The sequence below is a fragment of the Cetorhinus maximus genome, chromosome 5 (genome assembly GCF_964194155.1).
Source record: "Cetorhinus maximus chromosome 5, sCetMax3.hap1.1, whole genome shotgun sequence".
Lineage (NCBI taxonomy): Eukaryota > Metazoa > Chordata > Chondrichthyes > Lamniformes > Cetorhinidae > Cetorhinus > Cetorhinus maximus.
The window spans coordinates 162,567,796-162,591,069 of record NC_135883.1 but is presented as its reverse complement, the minus strand read 5'-3'; the positions used below and the strand labels follow the sequence as shown (position 1 = coordinate 162,591,069).

Below are 23,274 nucleotides of genomic sequence, written 5' to 3'. Positions count from 1 at the left end.
TTTTTTAAACATCCCTATGATTTTGCCCCTGAGTTTGCTTGCGGTAGTATCCAGGGGATTAATCTTTAACTCCTGAAAGACTCCAGCACAATCCGGGAGGGTTGGCAATCTACGGAGGAGAAGCATGAGAGGGGAAATAGAAAGGATGTGGGATCTGTTTGGCCAGCGGAAGCTGTGACACTCTTACTTTGATGTGGTGTTATTCCCTGCAGGAGAAAGGTAGAGCGTGGTCGGAAGTACTACACACAGCTGCTTCAGAGCGAAGGGAAAAGAGTTTCCATCAACCCGAAGCCTTGTGGCCAGTTCTGCTGCTGCAGCTTCAAAGGATGTGAGCAGGTGAGGAGGTTAATTCCAGGTCATGGCATGTAAGGATAAATGGGGTTAAAGTACAGATCAGTCAGGATCTAATGGAATGGTCCAACAAGCTGTTCCTATTTTAGATGGGCATTCAGAGGCTGGCACATTTATTTTTCCTTTTCAAAATCAAACTAAAGATGGAGAGTGGCATTAGTCAGGTATTTGGGCCGAGGGCGGCGGGAGGGTGCCCGGGCCGAGGGCGGCGGGAGGGTGCCCGGGCCGAGGGCGGCGGGAGGGTGCCCGGGCCGAGGGCGGCAAGTTCCTTTTTTGTTTTCGGGTTATGAAACCATTAATGCAACTTGTCCCCTAAATAACATTGGGGGTGGGGCTCATGCAACAAGTTTACACACTCTCACCTCTGTCAATTGGGTTTGGATCCAAGCTACACTGATGGGATAATGCATTCATCTTTAATGGCTGAAAAGACCTTGCATTACATTATTGTTTTATTCATTTACGGGATGTGGCGTCGCTGTCTGGGCCAGCATTTATTGCCCATCCATAATTGCCCTTGAGAAGGTGGTGGTGAGCTGCCTTCTTGAGCCGCTGCAGTCCACGTGGTGTAGGTACACTCACAGCGATGTTAGGGAGGGAGTTCCAGGACTTTGACCCAGTGACAGTGAAGGAACGGCGATATATTTCCAACTTAGGATGGTGAGTGACTTGGAGGGGAACTTCCAGGTGGTGGTGTTCCCATGTATCTGCTGCCCTTGTCCTTCTAGATGGTAGTGCTCATGGGTTTGGAAGGTGCTGTCGAAGGAGCCTTGGTGAGTTGCTGCAGTGCATCTTGTAGGTGGTACACACTGCTGTTACTGTGCGTCGGTGATGGAGGGAGTGAATGTTTTTGGGTGTGGTGCCAATCAAGCGGACTGCTTTGTCCTGGACTTTGTCCAGCTTCTTGAGTGTTGATGGTTAGATTCTCTCTTGTTGGAGATGGTCATTCATGTGGTGTGAATTTTACTTGCCACTTGCAGCCCAAGCCTGTCAGCCCAAGCAGGTCTTGCTGCATTTGGACATGGACTGCTTCCACATGGGCCTACTTTGGCCCAATTGTTGCCAATCGTAATACAAGAGGCTGGCAATTTGGTACTGAATTGGACTCCACAAATATGGCTGGTGTGAGAAATTGGAATATTAGTGTGTGAGACAATGGTGTAGTGGTATTGTCGCTGGACTAGTAATCCAGAGACCAAGGGTAATGCTCTGGGGGGCCCGGGTTCAAATCCTGCCACGGTAGATAGTGGAATTTGAATTCAATATAAATCTGGAGTTATGAAACGATTGTTGTAAAAACCTATCTGCTTCACTAATGACCTTTAGGGAAGGAAATCTGTCTGGCCTACATGTGACTGACTACTATGTGGTTGACTCTATCTGCCCTCTGAAATGGCCTAGCAAGTCACAAAAAGGATTGAAATCCGACAGACCACCCAGCATCGACCTGGGCACTGGAAACAACAATGGCTATCGCAGCCCTGTCGACCCTGCAAAGTCCTCCTTACTAACATCTGGGGGCCAGTGCCAAAATTGGGACAGCTGTCTCACAGACTAGTCAAGCAACAACGTGACTTAGTCATCCTCACAGACAATGTCCCAGACACCACCATCGCTGGGTATGTCTTGCCCCACTGTCCGTACAGTCGCCCTGAGAGTCCTCAACATCGACTCCGGACCCCATGAAGTCTCATGGCATCAGGTCAAACACGGGCAAGGAAACCTCCTGCTGATTACCACATACCGCCCTCCCTCAGCAAATGAATCAGTGCATCTTTGTGTTGAATACCACTGGGAGGAAGCACTGAAGGTGGCAAGGGTGCAGAATGTACTCTGGGTGGGGGCCTTCAATAACCATCACCAAGAGTGGCTTAGTAGCACCACTACTGACCGAGTTGGTTGAGTCCTAAAGGACATAGCTGCTAGACTTGGTCTGCGGCAGGTGGTGAGGGACCCAACAAGAGGGAAAAACATACTTGACCTCATCCTCAGCAACCTGCCTGCCACAGATGCATCTGTCCATGACAGTATCGTTAGGAGTCGTCACCGCACAGTCATTGTGGAAACAAAGTCCCGCCTTCACACTGAGGATACCCTCCATCGTGTTGTGTGGCACTACCACTGTGCTAAATGGGATAGATTTCGAACAGATCTCGCAACTCAAGACTGGGTGTCCACAAGGCGCTGTGGGCTATTGGCAGCAGCAGAATTGTACTCTAATACAATCTGTAACCTCATGGCACGACATATCCCCCACTCTACCATTACCATCAAGCCAGGGGATCAACCCTGGTTCGATGAAGAGTGCAGGAGGGCATGCCAAGAGCAGCACCAGGCATACCTAAAAATGAAGTGTCAACCTGGTGAAGCTATAACACAGGACTACTTGCGTGCCAAACAGCATAAGCAGCAAGTGACAGACAGAACCAAGCGATCCCACAATTAATGGATCAGATCTAAGCTCTGCAGTCCTGCCACATCCAGACACGAATGGTGGTGGACAATTGAACAACTCACTGGAGGTGGAGGCTCCACAAATATCCCCATCCTCAATGATGCAGGAGCCCAGCACATCAGTGCAAAAGATAAGGCTGAAGCATTTGGGACAATCTTCAGCCAGACGTGCCGAGTGGATGATCCATCTCTGCCTTCTCCGGAGGTCCCCAGCAGATACCAGTCTTCAGCCAATTTGATCCACGTGATATCAAGAAACAGCTGAAGGCACTGGATACTGCAAAGGCTATGGGCCCTGACAATATTCCGGCAATAGTACTGAAGGCTTGTGCTCTAGAACTTGCCGCGCCTCTAGCCAAGCTGTTCTTGTACAGCTATAACACTGGCATCTACCCAACTATGTGGAAAATTTCCCAGGTATCTCCTGTCCAGAAAAAGCAAGACAAATCCTACCTGGCCAATTACCACACCATCAGTCTACTCTCCATCATCAGTAAAGTAATGGAAGGCGTCATCAATAGTGCTATCAAGCGGCACTTCCTTAGCAATAATCTGCTCACTGATGCCCAGTTTGGGTTCCGCCAGGGCCACTCAGCTCCTGGTCTCATTATGGCCTTGCTTGAAACGTGGACAAAAGAGCTGAACTCCTGAGGTGAGGTGAGAGTGACTGCCCTTGACATCAAGGCCGCATTTGACTGAGTGTGGCATCAAGGAGCCCTAGCAAAACTAGAGTCAGTGTGAATCAGGGGAAAACTCTCTGCTGGTTGGAGTCATACCTAGCACAAAGGAAGATGGTTGTGGTTGTTGGAGGTCAGTCATCTCAGGTCCAGGACATCACTGCAGGAGTTCCTCAGGGTAGTGTCCTCTGCCCAACCATCTTCAGCTGCTTCATCAATGACCTTCCTTCATAAGGTCAGGAGTGGGGATGTTCACTGATGTTCAGCACCATTCGCGACTCCTCAGATACTGAAGCAGTCCATGTCCAAGTGCAGCAAGACCTGGACAATATTTAGGTTGGGCTGACAAGTGGCAGGTAACATTCGCACCACACAAGAGTCAGGCAATGACCATCTCCAACAGGAGAGAATCCAACCATTGCACCTTGATGTTCAATGGCATTACCATCACTGAATCCCCCACTATCAACATCCTGGGGGTTACCATTGAGCAGAAGCTGAAGTGGACTAGCCATATAAATACTGTGGCTACAAGAACAGGTCAGAGGCTAGGAACAGTGCGACGAGTAACTCACCTCCTGACTCCCCAGAGCCTGTCCACCATCTACAAGGCGCAAGTCAGGAGTGTGATGGAATACTCCCCACTTGCCTGGATGAGTGCAGCTCCCACAACACTCAAGAAGCTTGACAACGTCCAGGACAAAGCAGCCCGCTTGATTGGCACCACATCCGCAAACATTCACTTCCTCCACAACTGATGCACAGTAGCAGCAGTGTGTACCATCTACAAAATGCACTGCAGCAATTCACCAAGGCTCCTTCGACAGCACCTTCCAAACCCACTACCAGTACTAGCTAGAAGGACAAGGGCAGCAGATAGATGGGAACACTACCACCTGGAAGTTGTCCACAAGTCACTCAACATCCTGACTTGGAAATATATCACTGTTCCTTCACTGTTGCTGAGTCAAGATCCTGGAACTCCCTCCCTAACAGCACTGTGGGTGTACCTTCACCACATGGACTGCAGTGGTTCAAGATGCAGCTCGTCACCACCTTCTCATGGGCAACTAGGGATGGGCAATAAATGCTGGCCCAGCCAGCGAAGCCCACATCCTGTGAACAAAAAAAGAGTAAAGTTGGTTGGGGGGTGGTGCACCCTTCTGAGTCTGGGGTTAAGGTAAATAGGGGACTGCTAAGGGAGGGTATCTACTTCTAACTCTTGGAATTTGCATTCACATTTGGGAGTGGCCAGTTACATCACACTGTGTTCCCAACAAGTGAAGTACTTTTTGCAGGAGAAAGTCACTGGCCTATCTAGCTTGCCCTGTCCACCAGTTCGGTCTCCTGACTTGGGTAACTACATTTTCAAAACTTTTTTTTTAGTTCTTTTCTAAGAATTCTTCTTAGTTGGCAACACATCGCAAAACTCTGGCTCTTCTCTGATAGGTGGATGCCGTGGAATATTACACTAATCTGGAGACTGAAATTATGAATGAGTGCACCCAGGAGAAGGAAGTGTTAGATCAGAAATCGCTTGGACTCGCTTTCATTACCTTCCAGGATGAAGCCATGGCGGCACTGTAAGTCTGGGACTTGAACCACAGAAAGTTGACAATTAGTTGGTTGATTTTTTAGCAGGTATTGGGAGTTTTTACTCTGCACTTCTAATAAAATGTGCTATCGTAGGTGTTACAAAGAATTACATAAATTCCACAGTACAGAATCAAACCATTCAACCCAGCTGGTAAGCTGGTATTCAGGCTCCAAATGTGACCCTATCAACATAATCATTCTCGCTCTTGTGTTTATCTTTTAAAAAATTTTTTTCAACGAATGTGTGTTTCGCTGGCTAGGCCAGCATTTTTGTTGACCATCCCTAATTGCCCTTGAGAAGGTGGTGGTGAGCTGCCTTCTTGAACCAATGCAGTCCATGTGGTGTAGGTACACCCACAGTGCTGTTAGGGAGGGAGTTCCAGGATTTTGACTCAGCGGCAGTGAAGGAACAGCGATATACTTCCAAGTCAGGATGGTGAATGGCTTGGAGGAGAACTTCCAGGTGGTGGTGTTCCCAAATGTCTGCTGCCCTTGTCCCTCTAGTTGGCAGAGGTTGTGTTTGGAAGGTGCTGTCGAAGGAGCCTTAGTGAGTTGCTGTAGTGCATATTGTAGATGGTACGCACTGCTGCCACTGTGCATGTGGTGGAGGGAGTGGACGCTGAAGGTGGTGGATGGGGCGCCAAATAAGTGGGCTGCTTTGTCCTGGATGGTGTTGAGCTTCTTGAGTGTTGTTGGAGCTGCACTCACCCAGGCAAGTGGGGAAAATTCCATCAGACTCCTGACTTCTGCCTTGAAGATGGTGGGCCGGCTTTGGGGAGTCAGGAGGTGAGTTACTGTCAGCATAATTCCCAGTCTCTGAACTGCCCTTGTAGCCACAGTGCACAAGGAGGCCATTCAGCCCACCAAGTCTGCACTGGCTCTCTGAAAGAGCGTTCTACCTAGTCCCACTCCCCTGCCTTATCCCACGTAACCTTGCACATTCTCTCTTTTCAGGTAGCAATCCAATTCCCTTTTGAATACCTCGGTCGAACCTGCCTCCACCATCCTCTCAGGAAGTTCGTTCCAGACTCCAACCACCCTCTGGGTGAAAAAAGTTTTCCTCACATCACACTTACTCCTTTTGCCAATTATTTTGAATCTGTGCCCTCTAGTTCTTGATGCTCTCTTGAGGGGGAACAGTTTCTCATTATTTACCCTGTCCATACCCCTCAGGATATTGAATACCTCTACCAAGTCTCCTCTCAGCCTTCTTTTCTCCAAGGAAAACAGTCCCAACCTCTCCAATCTTTCCTCATAGCTACAGTTCTTTATCACTGGAATCATTCTTGTGAATCACCTCTGTACTTTCTCCAACACCTTCACATCCTTCCTCCAGTATGGTGCCCAGAACTGGATGCAGTACTCCAGATGAGGCCTAACTAGTGTCTTATACAAGTTCAACATGACCTCCTTACTCTTGTACTCAATGCCCCTATTAATAAAGCCTAAGATACTATATGCTTTATTAAATGTTCTCTCAACATGCCCTGCCATCTTTAATGACCTATGTACATATACACTGAGGTCCCTCTGTTCCTGTGCCTCCTTTAGAGTCTCTCCCTTTATTTTATACTGCCTCTCCGTATTCTTCCTGTCATACTTCTCTGCATTGAACGTCATCTTCCACTTGTCTGCCCAATCCACCAACATGTCTATGTCTTTTTGAAGTTCAAGACTATCCTCATCACAGTTGACAACATTTCCAATCTTCATATCATCTGCAGATTTTGAAATCATGTCCTGAACACCACAGTCTAGGTCATTAATATATATCAGGAAGAGCAAGGGTCCCAGCACTGACCCCTGAGGAACTCCACTACAAACCTTCCTCCAATCTGAAAAACAACCTTTTGTCACTACTGTGTTTCCTGTGACTCAGCCAATTTCTTATCCAAGTGCCTGCTTTCCCTTTTATCCCATGAGCTAGGATTTTGCACACGAGTCTGTTGTGTGGCACTGTATCAAATGCCTTTTGAAAATCCATATATACCACGCCACAGTGTTTCCCTTATCAACCTCATCTGTTACCTCCTCAAAAAACTCCAGCAAGTTAGTTAAACATGATTTTCCCTTAATTAATCCATGCTCGTTTTCCTTAATCAATCTGCACTTGTCTAAGTGACTATTGATTTTGTCCCAAACTCTAGTTTCCAGAAGTTTCCCGACTACTGAGGTCAAACTGACTGGTCTGTAATGTCTGGCTTTATCCTTGCACCACTTTTTGAACAAGGGTGTAACATTCACAGTTCTCCAGTCCTCTGGCACCTCCCCTGTGTCTAAGGAGGACTGGAAGATTATCACTAGTGCCTCTGAAATTTTCACTCTCACTTCCCTCAGAACACTTGGATGCATCTCATCCGGTCCTGGTGCCTTGTCTATTTTAAGTAAAGATAGCCTTTCTAACACCTCCTCCTTCTCAATTGTAAATTTTTCCAGTGTACCAGTTACCTCCTCTCTCATTTCGGCCTGGGTCGCATCTTCTTACTTTGCAAAGACAGGTGCAAAGTACTTGTTTAATACCTCCGTTATTTTTCCTGCCTTCACATGCAAGTCGCCTTTTTAATCCCTAATCGGCCCTACTCTTTCTTGTACCACTTTCGTTGCTTTTCTTATTAGTCTTTTCACTTCCCCTTTAGTCCTGTATTCAGCCTGATGGCTGGTCCTGGCTTATCAGGTTCATTTTCTAGTCAATGGTAACCTCCATGATGTTGCTAGTGGGGGATTCAGTGATGGTAATGCCGTTGAATGTCAAGGGGAAATGGTTGGATTCTCTCTTGTCAGAGATGGTTATTACCTGGCACTTGTGTGACACAAATGTTACTTGCCACTTATCAGCCCAAGCCTGAATGTTGTCCAGGTCTTGCTGCATATGGGCATGGACTGCTTCAGTGTCTGAGGGGGTCGCGAATGGTGCAGAGTGCTGTGCAACCATTAGCAAACATCTGAACTTCTGATCTTTAATGATACAAAGCAGCTGAAGATGGTTGGGCCTCGGACACTACCCCTGAGGAACACCTGCAGTGATGTCCTGGGAATGAGATGATTGACCTCCAACAACCACAACCGTCTTTCTTTGTGCTAGGTATGACTACAACCATTGGAGAGTTTTCCCCCTGATTCCCATTGACTCCAGTTTTGCTAGGGCTCCTTGATATCACACTCGCTCAAGTGTTGCCTTGATATCAAGGGCAGTCACTCTCACCTCATCTCTGAAGTTCAACTCTTTTGTCCATGTTTGGACTAAGGCTGTAATGAGGTCAGGAGCTGAGTGGTCCTCGAGGAACCCAAAATGAGTATTAATAAGGTTATTGTTGAGTAAGTGCCACTTGATAGCTCTGTTAACAACCCCCTCCACCATTTTGCCGATGATCAAAAACAGACTGATGGGCCGGTAATTGGTCAGGTTGGATTTGTCCTGCTTTTTGTGGACAGGATATACCTGGGCAGTTTTCCACATTATTGGGAGATGCCAGTGTTGTGTTTGTACTGGAATAGCTTAACTAAGGATGCCTCTAGTTCTGGAGCACGTCTTCTGGAATGTTGTCAGGGTCAATAGCCTTTGCGGCATCCAGTGCCTTCAGCCGTTTCTTGATATCACGTGGAGTGAATCGAATTGGCTGAAGGTTGGCATTTGTGATGCTGGGGACTTCAGGAGAAGACCAACATGGATCATCCACTCAGCACTTCTCGCAGAAGATTGTTGCAAATGCTTCAGCCTTACCTTTTGCACAGGTGCTGCGCTCCCCCATCATTGAGGATGGGGATATTTGTGGAGCATCCTCCTCCAGTTAGTTGCTTAATTGTTCACCAATATTCACGACTGGATGTGGCGGGACTGCAGAGCTTAGTTCTGATCTGTTGGTTGTGGGATCGCTTAGCTCTGTCTATTGCATGCTCTCGCTGTTTGGTACGCATGTAGTCCTGTGTTGTAGCTTCACCAGTTTGACACCTCAGTTTTAGGTATGTCTGGTGCTGCTCCTGGCATGCCCTCCTGCACTCTTCATTGAACCAGTGTTGATCCCCTGGCTTGATGGTAATGGTAGAGTGGGGGATATGCCGGGCCATGAGGTTACATGTTGTGGTTGTATCCTGCTGCTACTGATGGCCCACAGTGCCTCACGGCTGCTCAGTTTTGAGTTGTGTCCGAAGTCTACCCCATTTAGGACAGTGGTAGTGCCACACCATATGATGTAGGGTATCCTCAATGTGAAGATGGGACTTAGCCTCCAGAAGGTCTATAAGATGGTCATCCCTACCAATATGATCATCAGCAGATACATCTGTGATAAGTACATAGGTGAAGATGAGGTCAGGTAGATTTTTCCCTCTTGTTGGTTCCCTCACCACCTGCCCCAGACTCAGTCTAGCAGCTATGTCCTTTAGGTCCCGGCCAGCTCAGTCAGTAGTTGTGCTGCTGAACCACTCTTGGTGATGGACATTGAAGTTCCCCCACCCAGAGTACATTCTGTGCCTTGTCACCCTCAGTGATTCCTTCAAGCGGTGTTCAACATGGTGAAGTACTGATTCATCAGCTGAGGGAGGGCAGTACATGGCAATCAGCAGGATGTTTCCTTGCCCATGTTTGACCTGATCCTGAGATTTCAAGGTGTCCAGAGTTGATGTTAAGAACTCCCAGGGCAACATGAGAACTAGGGAACACAGTTTAAAAATAAGGGGTTTCCCGTTTAAGACAGAGATGAGAAGAAATTTTTTCTCTGTGGGTTGTCAATCTTTGGAACTCTCTTCCCAGAAATTGGTGGAGGCAGAGTAAATAAATATTTTTAAGGCAGCGGGTGATAGATTCTTGACTAACAAAGCTTATTCAGGATCGGTGGAATGTGGAGCTGAGGCCTCAATCAGTTCAGCCATGAAAAGCCAAGTGGCCTACTCCTGCTCCTAATTCACATGTTCATATACCACTGTGCCACCACTTGTGGATGATGATGATGGTGGTGACTGGGACATTGTCTGTAAGGTATGATTCCATGAATATGACTATGTCAGGCTCTTGCTTATCTGTGGGGCAGCTCTCCCAATTTTGGCACAAGCCTCCAGATATTTGTCAGGAACAGGAGGCTGTGTTTGTTGTCAATGCTGTGCATGTGCAGTTCTAGACTTTAACTCTGTTATGTCATTGTGAGCGGAATATGAAATTATTTGGAGAGTCTGAGCGTTCAAGGCTGAGGGTTCAAGAGTCATACTGTGTGTTAGACAGTGTCACAGTGAGATATGTAATACTGTGTATTGGACTGTGTCACAGAGAGCTATGTAATACTGTGTGTTAGACTGTGTCACAATGCGATACATAATACTGTATGTTAGACAGTGTCACAGTGAGAAATATAATACTATGTGTTAGACTGTGTCATAGTGAGATATGTAATACTGTGTGTTGGACTCACATCGAGATATATAATAGTGTGTTAGTCTGTGTCACAGTGAGATATATAATAAAATAAAAGCAAAATACTGCAGTTGCTGGAAATCTAGAACAAAAACAAAAATACCTGGAAAAACTCAGCAGGTCTGACAGCATCTGCGGAGAGGGACACAGTTAACGTTTCGAGTCCGAATGAATCATCGGAAGTGAGATATATGTGTTAGACAGTATCACAGTGAGATACATAATACTGTGTGTTAGATTGTGCTACAATGGAGATAATATAATACTGTGTAATACTGTGTCACAGTGAGATACATAATACTGTGTCACAGTGAGATACATCATACTGTGTGTCACACTGTCACCATGTGATACATAATACTGTGTGTTAGACTAGTGTCACAGTGTGATACATAATACTGTGTGTTAGACTGTCGCACAGTGCAATATACACTGTGATGTCATTGGTTTCCTGCACATACGTGGACCAGTGCACATGTGCAGACAGGTATCAGTGGCCATCATTCACGGCCATCTTGCATTGGCAGGAGACTTAGTGGGAGTAGAAACACCAGTACGGATTAACTGAGCCGAATGGCCTTTGCTGTGCTGCAAATTTTATGCAGTTCTGTGTAAAAGTGCCTGTTCTGTTTCTTTAGTGTCCTCAGAGATTTCAATGCCTTCAGGTGCCAGGGCTGTAACTATCGGTGGGAAACACAGCCTTCGTCCTACAGCCAGAATCTCGGAGTTTCCAAATGGAACGTGGCCTATGCACCAGATCCCAAGAATATTTACTGGTAACGTACAGCATCTCCAAAAATTGTTTTATTTTCACATTTTCTACCATAAATCTTAGCAATAGTACAGCACAGGAGGAGGCCATTTGGCACATCGAGTCTGATCCGGCTCTTTCGAAGAGCAGTCCAGTTAGTCCCACTGAATCAGTCTTTACACATATCCCTGAAATTTGCTTCTCCCTCAATTAATTATCCAATTTCCTTTTAGATGCTACAATTGAATTTGCCTCCACCGCCCTAACAGGCAGTTCATTCCAAACCCTAACCACTTGTGTAGAATCAGAGACAGCGCAGAAGGAGGAAGTGGCGTATTGGTAATGTCACTGGACTACAAATCCAGAGGTCCAGGCTAATGCTTCGGGAACATGGGTTTAAATCCCACTATGGCAGCTGGTGGAATTTAAATTCAATTAATAAATGAAAAAACTAGCCTCTGTAATGTCGTGTTCTACCAGCAGGACAGACCCAGCAGAGGTGGCGGCACAGCGGTATACAATCTGAGGGAGTTGCCCTGGGAGTCCTCAACATTGACACTGGACCCTATGAAAGTTCATTCATCGTGTTAAACGTGGGCAAGGAAACCCTGCTGCTGATTGCCATCTACCACCTCCCCCCCTCAGCTGATGAATCAGTGCTGCTCCATGTTGAACACCACTTGGAGGAAGCACTGAGGGTGGCAAGGGCTGAGAATGTACTCTGGGTGCGGGACTTCAAAGTCCATCACCAATAGTGACTCTGTAGCACCACCACTGACCAAGCTGGCCAAGTCCTAAAGGACATAGCTACTACACTAGTCTGTGGCAGGTGGTGAGGGAATCAATGAGAGAATAATATTCTTGACCTTGTCCTCACCAATCTACCTGGTAGGAGTGACCACCGCACAATCCTTGTGGAGATAAAGTCCTGTCTTTATTGAGGATACCCTCCATCGTATTGTGTGGCACTACCACCGTGATTTTGAAAAGATCTAGCAACTGAAAACTGGGCAACCATAAGGCAGTGTGAGCCATCAGCAGTGACAGAATTGTATTCAACCACAATCTATAACCTAATGGCCTAGCATATCCTGACTCAACCACCAAGCCTGGTTCAATATGGAGTGCAGGAGGGCATGCCAGCAGCAGCACCAGGTTCTTTTCTTGTGCTCCAGAACTTGCCGCACCCCTAGCCAAGCTGTTCCAGTACAGCTACAACACTGGCATCTACTCGGCAATGTGGAAAATTGCCCAGGTATGCCCTGTCCACAAAAAGCAGAACAAATCCAACCCACCAGTTGCCGCCCCATCACTCGCTTCTCGGTCATCAGCAAAGTGATAGAAGTTGACAGTGCTATCAAGCAGCACTTACTCAGCAATAACCTGCTCACTGACGCCCAGTTTGGGTTCTGCCAGGGTCACTGAGCACCTGACCTCATTACGGCCTTGGTCCAAACAAGGACAAAAGAGCTGAACTCCCGAGGTGAGGTGAGAGTGACTACCCTTGACATCAAGGCAGTATTTGACAGAGTGTGACATCTAGGAGCCCTAGCAAAACTGGAGTCAATGGGAATCAGGGGAAAAATTCTACATTGGTTGGAGTCATACCTCACCCAAAGGAAGATGGCTGTGGATGTTGGAGATCAGTCATCTCAGTCCCAGGATATCGCTGCAGGACTTCTTTAGGGTGGTTTCCTAGGCCCAACCATCTTCAGGTGCTTCCTCCCATCATAAGGTCAGAATTGGGCATGTTCACTGATGATTGCACAATGTTCAGCACCATTCGCAACTCCTCAGATACTGAAGCAGTGCATGTCCAAATGCAGCAAGACCTGGACAATATCCAGGCTTGGACTGATGTGTGGCAGAAATGTTACTTGCCACACAAGTGTCAGGCAATGAACATCGCCAACAATAGAGAGTCTAACCATTGCCCCTTGACATTCAATGGCATTACCATTGCTGAAACCCCCACTACCAACATCCTGGGGGGGGTTACCATTGACCAGAAATTGAACTGGACCAGCTATATAAATACTGTAGCTACAAGAGCAGGTCAGAGGTTGGGAATTCTGCAGTGAGTAACTCACCACCTCACAAAGGCCTGTCCACATCTTCAAAGCACAAGTCAAGAGTGTGATGGAATACTTTCCACTTGCCTGGATGAGTGCAACTCCAACAACACTCAAGAAGCTTGATATCATCCAGGACAAAGCCTCCGGCTTGATTGGCACCCCATCCACCACTTTAAACATCTACTCCCTTCACTGTCGATGCACAGTGGCAACAGTGTGTACAAGCTGCAAAACACACTGCAGCAACTCACCAAGGCTCCTTCAATAGCACCTTTTATACCCGTGACCTCTACCAACCCAAAGGACAAGGGCAGCAAAGACATGGGAATACCACCACCTGCAAGTTTCCCTCCATGTCACACACCATTCTGACTTGGAACTATTTCACCGTTCCTTCACTGTTGCTGAGTACAAAATCCTGGAACTCCCCCTCCCTAAGAGCACTTACACCACAGGAACTGCAGCGGTTCAAGAAGGCAGCCCACCATCACCTTTTCAAGGGCAATTTGGGATAGGGAATAAATGCTGGCCTAGCCAGTGACCCCCACACTCTGCAAAAGAATTGTTTTAAAACGAGGCCATTTGGTCTGTGGTGGCCCTCTGAAGGAGCAATTCATCTAGTGCCTTTTCCCTGTAGCCCTGCAAATTTTTCCTTTTTGAGATAATTATCCAATTCCCTTTTGAAAGCCTCAGTTGACCTTGCTTCCACCATACTCTCAGACAGTACATTCCAGATCCTAGCCACTCACTATGTGAGAAAGTTTTTCCTAATGTCACTGTTGCTTCTTTTGCCAATTAGCTTAAAGCTGTGCCATCTGGTTCTCGATCCTTCCAACAATGAGAACAGTTTCTCCCTATCTACTCTGTCCAGACCCCTCATGATATAGAATACCTCTATCAAATCTCCTCTTAATCTTTGCTTCTCCAAGAACACCACTTCCAACTTCTCTAATCTATCCACGTAACTAATATTTCTCATCCCTGGAACCATTCTTGTGAATCTTTTCTGCACCCTCTCAAATACTTTCACATCTTTCCTAAAGTGTGGTGGCCAGAACTGGATCCAGTACTTCAACGGAGGTTGAACCAGTGCTTTATACAACTTATCATAACTTCCTCACTTCTGTACTCCATGCCTCTATTGGTGTGCTTTATTAACCACTCTGTCAACCTTGTCATGCCACCTTCAATGATTTATGCATATAAGCATCCAGGTCACTCTGCTCCTTATTTAGAAATGTACTGTTTAGTTTACGTTGTCTCTCTGTGTTTTTGCCACCAAAATGAATCACTTCACACTTCTCTACATTAAATTTCATCTGCCATTTGTCCGCCCATTCCACCAACCTGTCTATGTCCTTTTGAAGTTCTACACTAACCTCCTCATGACCCGTAATACTTCCAAATTTTGTGTTATCTGTGAATTTTGAAATTGTACCTCTGCTCCAAGGTCTAGGTGATTAATATATATCAGGGAGAGCAGGGGTTCTAACTCCCCACTGTTGAAGTTAAGCTGACTGGCCGATAGTTGCTGGGCTTATCTTTACACCCCTTTTTTGAACTAGGTGTAACATTTGCAATTCTCCAGTCCTTTGGCACCCCCACTGAGTCTAAGGAAGATTGGAAAATTCTGTCCAGTGGCTCCATAATTTCCACTGTCACTTCCTTCAGTGTCCTTGGATGCATCTCTGCCAGACCTGGTGCCTTATCAACTTTTAAGTACAGGCAGCTTATCCAATACCTCCTCATTAATTTTAAACCCTTCAAGTGTCTCAACTACCTCATTTTCATATGACCTGGACAACAATACCTTCCTTGTTGAAGACAGATGCAAAGTATTCATTTAATACCTCAGCCATGCACCCCCGCCTCCAATCGTTAATCCCCTTTTTGGTCCCTAATTGACCCCACTCCTCCTCTTCCCACACTTTCACTATTTATATACCTGGAGAAGACTTTTGGACTCTCTTTATTGTTAGCTGTCAGTCTTTTTCATACTCTCTCTTTGTTCTCTTATTTTGCTTTTTCAATTCCCTTCTGAACCATCTATTTTTGGTTAAAAAAACACATTTTTCCTCATGTTGCCTGTTCTTTGAATTTCACCTGAAACTGATATTTTATAGTTATTGACCCTTCAAGCATTGGAAACAGTTTCTCTTCATTCTAAGAGATGGGTACGATAGCTTAGCGGTAATGTTAATAGATGAGTAATCCAGAGGCCAGGATTAATGAACTAGAGTCAGGAGTACAAATCCCAGCTAGGGAATTACAATTTAATTAATTAAATAGATCTGGAATATAAAACTCGTATTATTGATGGGACCTACGTAACTATTAAATTCTGCCCCAGTGCTTTGTAAAAATGTCAGCTAGGAGTGTTGGCAAGATATTTCAACTGTTGATTGGAAGGGAGGGGTTGGTGGAGGTGAGGGCATGTGCTATGTGTTGACTGGGGACTCTAGTTCTTAATGTTGTGCTTTCTCTTGTTTGCCTTCAGGGAGAACATCTCTGTCCAGGGAATTCGCTGGTGGAGTCGCTGCATCTTAATAAACTTTACACTGTTCGTTTTGCTGTTTTTTCTCACCACTCCATCAATTGCGCTGTCCACCATGGACAAGTTCAATGTCACCCAGCCCATCCGTTACCTCAATGTAAGTAAGGCTGTTTTTCTCTCTCGTTTTTTTTCCCCCATCCAGTTTTCTCCTCCTCCTGTTGAAGGTGCTGGTTCCTTGTGTGAGACAGCAGATATTGGGTGCCACCAGTCTCTTTTGACTGTTGGGAGTGGGGGGATATCGTAACTGAACCTCATGCAGTTTTCATCGAGTTGGGGTCACTAGTTAGCGGGAATCCTGGCTGACTTTTCATTTTCCCGGCCACTCCAGATATATTCTACTGCTGCCCTGCTAAGGGTCAGCTATCTCTCCTTAGACTGACGATTGATCCTGGGATCCTCCTACTCCATTAGGATCAGTACCACAATAAGCCATCTGGGGAACCTTCTGGCTTCCGTTTATACCGTTCCAGATTGTAACTCTAACACCAGAGTCCCTCCTCTCCCCCGTCAACTCTAGATTTAAGCTTTAACACACAGCTTCCTTTATCCACATCCCACGCCCCTCCCTTCCAACAGAAACCTCTCCTGTTATGAAACGCCCTTTGTGAAACAAATGAGTTTTGAGTAATGGGATTTGAACAGCCCACCTTCTGGCCCTGGAGGTACATGTTCTCTTACCTGTGCTGGTGGACTGTATTTTCTCTTTTTTGAATTCATTTTATGTCAAATAACAATTACCAGTTTCACTGACCTTTTCATTGTCTTTGAATGCAGAATCCTGTCATCAGCCAGTTCTTCCCCACGCTCCTGCTGTGGGCCTTCTCTTCTCTGCTGCCCACAATAGTGTACTATTCAACCTTATTCGAGGGTCACTGGACAAGGTAGGAAATCTGTAATCATGCATGTATATCTGTAAGAACTCCTTTCCTTTTCAATATACTTCTCTTGCTGTTTCTCTTAAAAAACCCATTGAACATTTCCTCTCCTTCAGCTTCCCCCCAACGAAAGTGTTGACATGTTGCTGGGGTGGGGTTTATGATTGGCCATCCAACCAGGGTACATTTGGTCCTGGACAGGAACAACACACTTCAGGGATCCAAAAAGGGGCGTCTGTATTGAAGCAGATCTTGTCCTTATCTCACACACACACACACACACACAACACACTCTCAAACTGTACAGAGGGATGGTGGCAAACCATGGAGATTTGACCACTTAACTGGGCACCATGGAAAATTTGTCGCACTGTTGTTAACTAGTGCCCGAGATCAGCTAGCCCAACACAGGTCAAAGCAGAAACCTATTTGAACTGTTTGGTTCAATTCAAAAATACTTCTCACCTGGGTAAATATTTTATGTGATTTATTGAAAATTTGAGTTAGTTAATTGATTCACTTGTGTTGTTCGTTGCTCAAGTCTTATCTTTAATTGTTTCTTCAACTGGAGCACATCACTGTACATCACTGAGTTAGGACAATGACGGACAGGAAAAGACCCTCTGGTCCATCCAGCCTGTCCTACGCTATTTTGATACTTTGTACATCATGATATGTACGATTCCTAGTCCACCCGAAACCAGGTGATCTCCTGGGAGAGGCAAAATACTAGATTAAGAAAGCTAGGGTAAATTGAGACAAATCTAGGGAGTTCCTCTCCAGTCCCTTCAGGCAATGGGAACTAGTCCAGGAGATCACCCTGGCCCTGATAATTCTGTGCTGTGCCTACCTTTTGTTCGAGGTGATCTCCGTCCTGGCCAGAAACAGGTCCAGCTTTCATTTGAAGGAATTCAGTTAACTGGCTGCAGCATGTTCCAAAAGTCTGCTGTTCCTCTGGGAAAAGAACCACCTCCTGAGATCTAACCCTAGATCTGGCCTTATATAACCTCTGGTCCTCCCATCCTATTTAATTGCGGCAAATTGTCAACTCAACACCCTCTACTCCCTTCACCATCTTATTAGCCTTTAAGCAATTGAAGGTCATCAGCTACTTATGCACTCATTCAACTTCTTGTTGGACTGATTCCTGTTTTCCCCATCCTACCCTGAGGGAAACATGAAAGAGAACCAATTCAAGGCATTTCTGTGAATAATTATGGTCCTTCAAAAGTGAACTGGTTATTATCCAAAATATCATCTTCCTTATCGTAGGAAAAGGACTAAATCATTCGGCTTTTCAAGACTGTTCTGCCACCATTTGATGGTCAATCTGGATCTTAATTACAACCTCCAGCCATGGGTTCCACATCCCTTAATACACTTCACTCGCAAAAAATCTATCAATCTCAGATTGAAAATTATTGACTGAACTAGCAGCTACTCTTTTTTATGGGAAGGAGTGGGAGTCGGGGAAGATTCTGGTGAATCTGCAATGCACACCTTCCAAAGCCAACAATATATCCTAAGATGTAGTGCCCAGAACTGTGCACAGTTCTCCAGGTGTGGTCTGATCAGAATTTTGTACAGCTGTAACAAAACTTCATCCGTTTTGTATTCTAGTCCTCTAGTTATGAAGGCTATAATTCTATTAGTCTTTATAGAACTTGCAGTTTTTCAATAGCGTTAAGAACTGAAACGAACTGGTCCTCACACCATCTCTTTTCTGTTCCACAGGTCGATCAGGTCAGAAAAATTAAACTTCCCCACATTCAATCTCACTCCTTCAATTGAACTGGGTGGCCCTTAGTTCTGAGCAGCCCTTCAGCCAGTGGTTCTCAAACCTTTTTGGTTGAAGGGCCACTTTTCAAATGGATTAGATAGCACGGTAATACTACGTAATATAAAAGTACCACATTCAATGACGGTTTCAATAATGCTTAAGAATTTTTTTTACAGACATAGTCATCTTCGTGCCACTCTTAGCACTCCATGTGCCCTCCCCTCCTCGTGAGACGGGAAGACCAGTCTGCATTGAGGATGTGGTGGCTGCACTCTGCTCCCACCTCTTGGCTCTACCAAGTCCGTCTCCGGTCGCCCACCTGCAAGACCGGCCTTACTCTGGCAAGCCTCCAAGGGCCTGTGGACCCCAGTTTGAGAACCACTGTCTTAAACAACCCACCAGTTTGCAAGTTCTATAAAGACCAATAGAATTATAGCCTTCATAACTAGAGGACTAGAATATAAAGAGGATGAAGTTTTGTTACAGCTGTACAAAATTCTGATCAGACCACACCCGGAGAACTGTGCACAGTTCTGGGCACTACATCTTAGGATATATTGTTGGCTTTGGAAGGTGTGCATTGCAGATTCACCAGAATCTTCCCCGACTCCCACTCCTTCCCATAAAAAAGAGTAGATGCTAGTTCAGTCAATAATTTTCAATCTGAGGTTGATAGATTTTTTTGCGAGTGAAGTGTAGTAAGGGATATGGAACCCATGGCTGGAGGTTGGAATTAAGATCCAGATTAACCATCGAATGGTGGCAGGACAGTCTTGAAAAGCCTAACGATTTAGTGCTTTTCCTATGATCCCTGTACCTTTAACGATTTTAAATATGGAATAAGCTCCTAAGTTTGACTCGACCACACAGTTTTTCATCTGCACTACGTACACTCTTTAAATTCATTAATAAAACAGGAAGAGATTCAGCATGGGGCCTTGTGGAATCACTAGTGACCAGGCCCCACCAGTAACTGAACATCATTTGGAAACAATGCTATTTGTACTGTCCTTTAGCCAATTTGGAGTACATCTCATAATATTCCCCTTGACATCATTGGAGTTAATTTTAGCACAGCAAAATGCTTGGAATTCCCTGAGCCACTGACTTCATCTTAAAAAAAAAAGGGATCAAGTCAAACATGACATTGCTTTCTGTAGCTGTGTTCAGTGTTCCCTGATAACTCTGAGGCCTAGTCCAGGAACGGGGGCCTGGCAGCTTCTTGGGGATTTGTTCACTTTCTGAAGTTGTCCATCCATCTTTTTGAAATTCCTGTTTTTCCACAGGTCTGCGGAAAACCGTGTCACCATGCACAAGCTCTACAGCTTCCTCATTACAATGGTACTGATCCTGCCTTCCCTGGGCCTCACTAGGTAAGGGCTCAATCAACTCTGAACCAGAGCCACATCATTTTTTAAAAATTCATTTTCGGGATTATTGACGATGCTGCATTTGTTATCTGTCCTGAGTGAATTGATACAGCTCAGTGGCCAACAGAGGGCAGTTGAGAGCCAACTGTGTTAGGGTGGGACTAAGTTGCATGCAAACCAGACCAGGTAAGGGCCAACAACCCTCTAAATGTTTGTTTTGTGTGCACAGCCCATTCATCGGTGCAGCCTGTGCTGGTATGTTCTGGGTTGCTGTGCGAGCACGCATGCCTGTAGTTTAGAGGGAACATTGGTAAGGATGAGAATGTTGCCACCTTTTAAAGGACATTAGCGAACTAGTTTGTTTTTACGACATCTTGACAGGTTTACGGTTACTTTCATTGCTACCAGATATTTCCAGATTTTAAAGGAAATTAAGTTCACATTCATAAACTCAAACCCTCTGTCCTAAGTCTGTCTACTTAATGATAAAGTAGTTCATTGTATGTGGGGCATGTTGGAGTGTTTGAGGTATATGAAAAGCACTGTAGAAATACATAAATAAATAAATTACAAAATGAGATTTTATAAGCTTCTATAGGTATAGAAAAAAGAGATTAGTGAAAGTAAATGTGGATCCCTTAGAGGCAGAGACAAGGAATTATCATGGGAAACAAGGAAATGGCAGAGTGATTAAACAAATACATTGTACCTGTCTTCACATCTGTAGAAAACACAAAAAAAATTGCAGAAGTAATGGGGAATCAAGGGTCTAGTAAAGACGAGGGGCTTGAAGATATTAATATTAGTAAAGAAATACTGGAGACATTTACTTGGACTGAAAGCCAACAAATTATCTAAACCAGATGGCTGATTCCCTTGGGTTTTTAAAAGATGTGGCTGTAGAGATAGTGGATGGATTGGTTGTGATTGTCTTGGTTTCTCTAGATTCCAGAATGGTTGCCATAGATTGTAAGGTAACAGACGTAACCCTGCTATTCAAGAAAGGAGGGAGAGGGGCAAACAGGGAACTATAGGCCAGTTAGCATGACATCAGTAGTCAGGAAAATGCTAGAATACATTATTAGGGAGTTGACAATGGCGAATTAAAAAATCATTAAATGGTCGGGCAGAGTCAAAATGGATTTATGAAGGGGAAATAATTTTTTGACGAATCTGTACCAGTTTTTTGAGGATGTAACTCGCTGGGTAGATAGGGGGCAACCAGTGGATGTAGTCTATTTGAATTTTGAAAAAGCAGTCGGTCAGATGCCACACAAGAGGTTTTAACACGCAATTTGAATTCCTGGGTTTGTGGATAACATATTAACTTGGATTGAGGATCGGCTCACTGACAGAAAACAGTAGGAATAAACAGGTCAATTTTGGATGGGCAGACTTAAATTAGTTGGGTAGCACAAGATTCAGTGCTTGTGCCCCGTCTATGTACAATATACATTAATGACTTAGATGAGGAGACCAAGTGCAATGTATCCAAGTTTGCTGATGATACAGTTAGGTGGGAAGGTCAGCTATGAGGAAAACACAAAGAGGCTGCGAAAGGATTTAAACAGGTTAAGTGAGTGGGTCAGAATGTGGCAGATGGCAGTGAAGGACCGGTGATATATTTCCAAGTCAGGATGGTGAGTGGGTTGGAGGGGAACTTCCAGGTGGCGGTGTTCCCATGTGCATGCTGGTTTGTCTTTCTAGGTGGTAGTGGTCATGGGTTTGGAAGGTGCTGTCTAAGGAGCCTTGGTGAGTTCCTGCAGTGCATTTTGTAGATAGCACACACTGCTGCTACTGTGCGTCGGTGGTGGAGGGAGTGAATGTTTGTAGAAGGGGTGCCAATCAGGCGGGTTGTTTTGTCCTGGATGGTGTCAAGCTTCTTGAGTGTTGTTGGAGGTGCATTCATCCAGGCAGGTACAGAGTATTCCATCACACACCTGACTTGTGCTTTGTAGAAGGTGGACAGACTTTGGGGAGTCAGGGGGTGAGTTACTCCCTGCAGGATTCCTAGCCTCTGACCTGCTCTTGTAGCCACAGTATTTATATGGCTAGTCCAGTTCAGCTTCTGGTCAATGGTAACACCCCAGGATGTTGATAGCGGGGGATTCAGTGATGGTCATGCCATTGAATGTCAAAGAGCGATGGTTAGATTATTTCTTGTTGGAGATGGTCATTGCCTGGCACTTGTGTGGCGCGAATGTAACTTGCCACTTGTCAGCCCAAGCCTGGATATTGTCCAGGTCTTGCTGCATTTGGACATGGACTGCTTCAGTATCTGAGGAGTCTTGAATGGTGCTGAACATTGTGCAATCATCAGCAAACATCCCCACTTCTGACCTTGTGATGGAAGGAAGATCATTGATGAAGCAGCTGGAGATGGTTGGGCCGAGGACACTACCCTGAGGAACTCGTGCAGCGATGGCCTGGAACTGAGGTGGTTGACCTCCAACAGCCACCTTCCTTTGTGCTAGGTATGACTCCAGCCAGCGAAGAGTTTTCCCCGATTCCCATTGACTCCAGTTTTGCCAGGGCTCCTTGATGCTACATTTGATCAAATGCTGCCTTGATGTCAAGGGCAGTCACTCTTAACTCACCTCTGGAATTCAGCTCTTTTGTCCATGTTTGAACCAAGGCTGTAATGAAGTCAGCGGCTGAGTGGCCCTGGCAGAACCCAACTTGAGCATCACTGAGCAGATAATTGCTAAGCAAATGCTGCTTGATAGCACTGTTGATAGTCCCTTCCATCATTTTATTGATGATTGAGAGTAGGCTCATGGGGAAGTAATTGGCCGGGTTGGATTTGTCCTGCTTCTTGTGGGCAGGACATGCCTGGGCAATTTTTCACATTGCTGGGTAGATGCCAGTGTTGTAGCTGTACTGGAACAGCTTTGCTAGGGGCGCTGTAAGTTCTGGAGCAGAAGCCTTCGGGACTATTGCTAGAATATTGTCAAGGCCCACACTGTCCAGTGCCTTCAGCTGTTTCTTGATATCACCTGGAGTGAATCAAATTGGCTGAAGACTGGCATCTGTGTTGCTGGGGACCTCTGGAGGATGTCAAGATCCACTCAGAATCACACAGTGCAGAAGAGGCCCTTCGGCCCATCGAGTCTGCACCGACACGTGAGAAACACCTGACCTACCTACCTAATCCCACTTCCCAGCACTTGGCATATCATAACGTTCAAGGCTATGGGCCAAGTGCTCATCCAGGTACTTTTTAAAGGATGTGAGGCAACCCGCCTCCACCACCCTCCCAGGAAGCACTTTCCAGACCATCATCACCCTCTGGGTAAAAAGGTTTTTCTTCACATCCCCCCTAAACCTCCTGCCCCTCATCTTGAACTTATGTCCCCTCGTGACTGACCCTTCAACTAAGGGGAACAG

The 23,274-nt window shown here is 45.7% G+C and overlaps 1 protein-coding gene across 1 annotated transcript in view; it reads left to right on the top strand.

Moving 5' to 3' along the window:
• The window catches only part of LOC144681047 (mechanosensitive cation channel TMEM63B-like), a 68,166-nt gene that overhangs the window by 32,317 nt on the left and 12,575 nt on the right, over window positions 1–23,274 (top strand). The window contains exons 11-16 of the mRNA XM_078542733.1: window positions 213–336; window positions 4,932–5,065; window positions 11,121–11,258; window positions 15,806–15,959; window positions 16,637–16,743; window positions 19,804–19,890. Of these exons, the coding sequence (XP_078398859.1) occupies window positions 213–336; window positions 4,932–5,065; window positions 11,121–11,258; window positions 15,806–15,959; window positions 16,637–16,743; window positions 19,804–19,890 (744 nt within the window). The remainder of the gene's footprint in view (window positions 1–212; window positions 337–4,931; window positions 5,066–11,120; window positions 11,259–15,805; window positions 15,960–16,636; window positions 16,744–19,803; window positions 19,891–23,274) is intronic.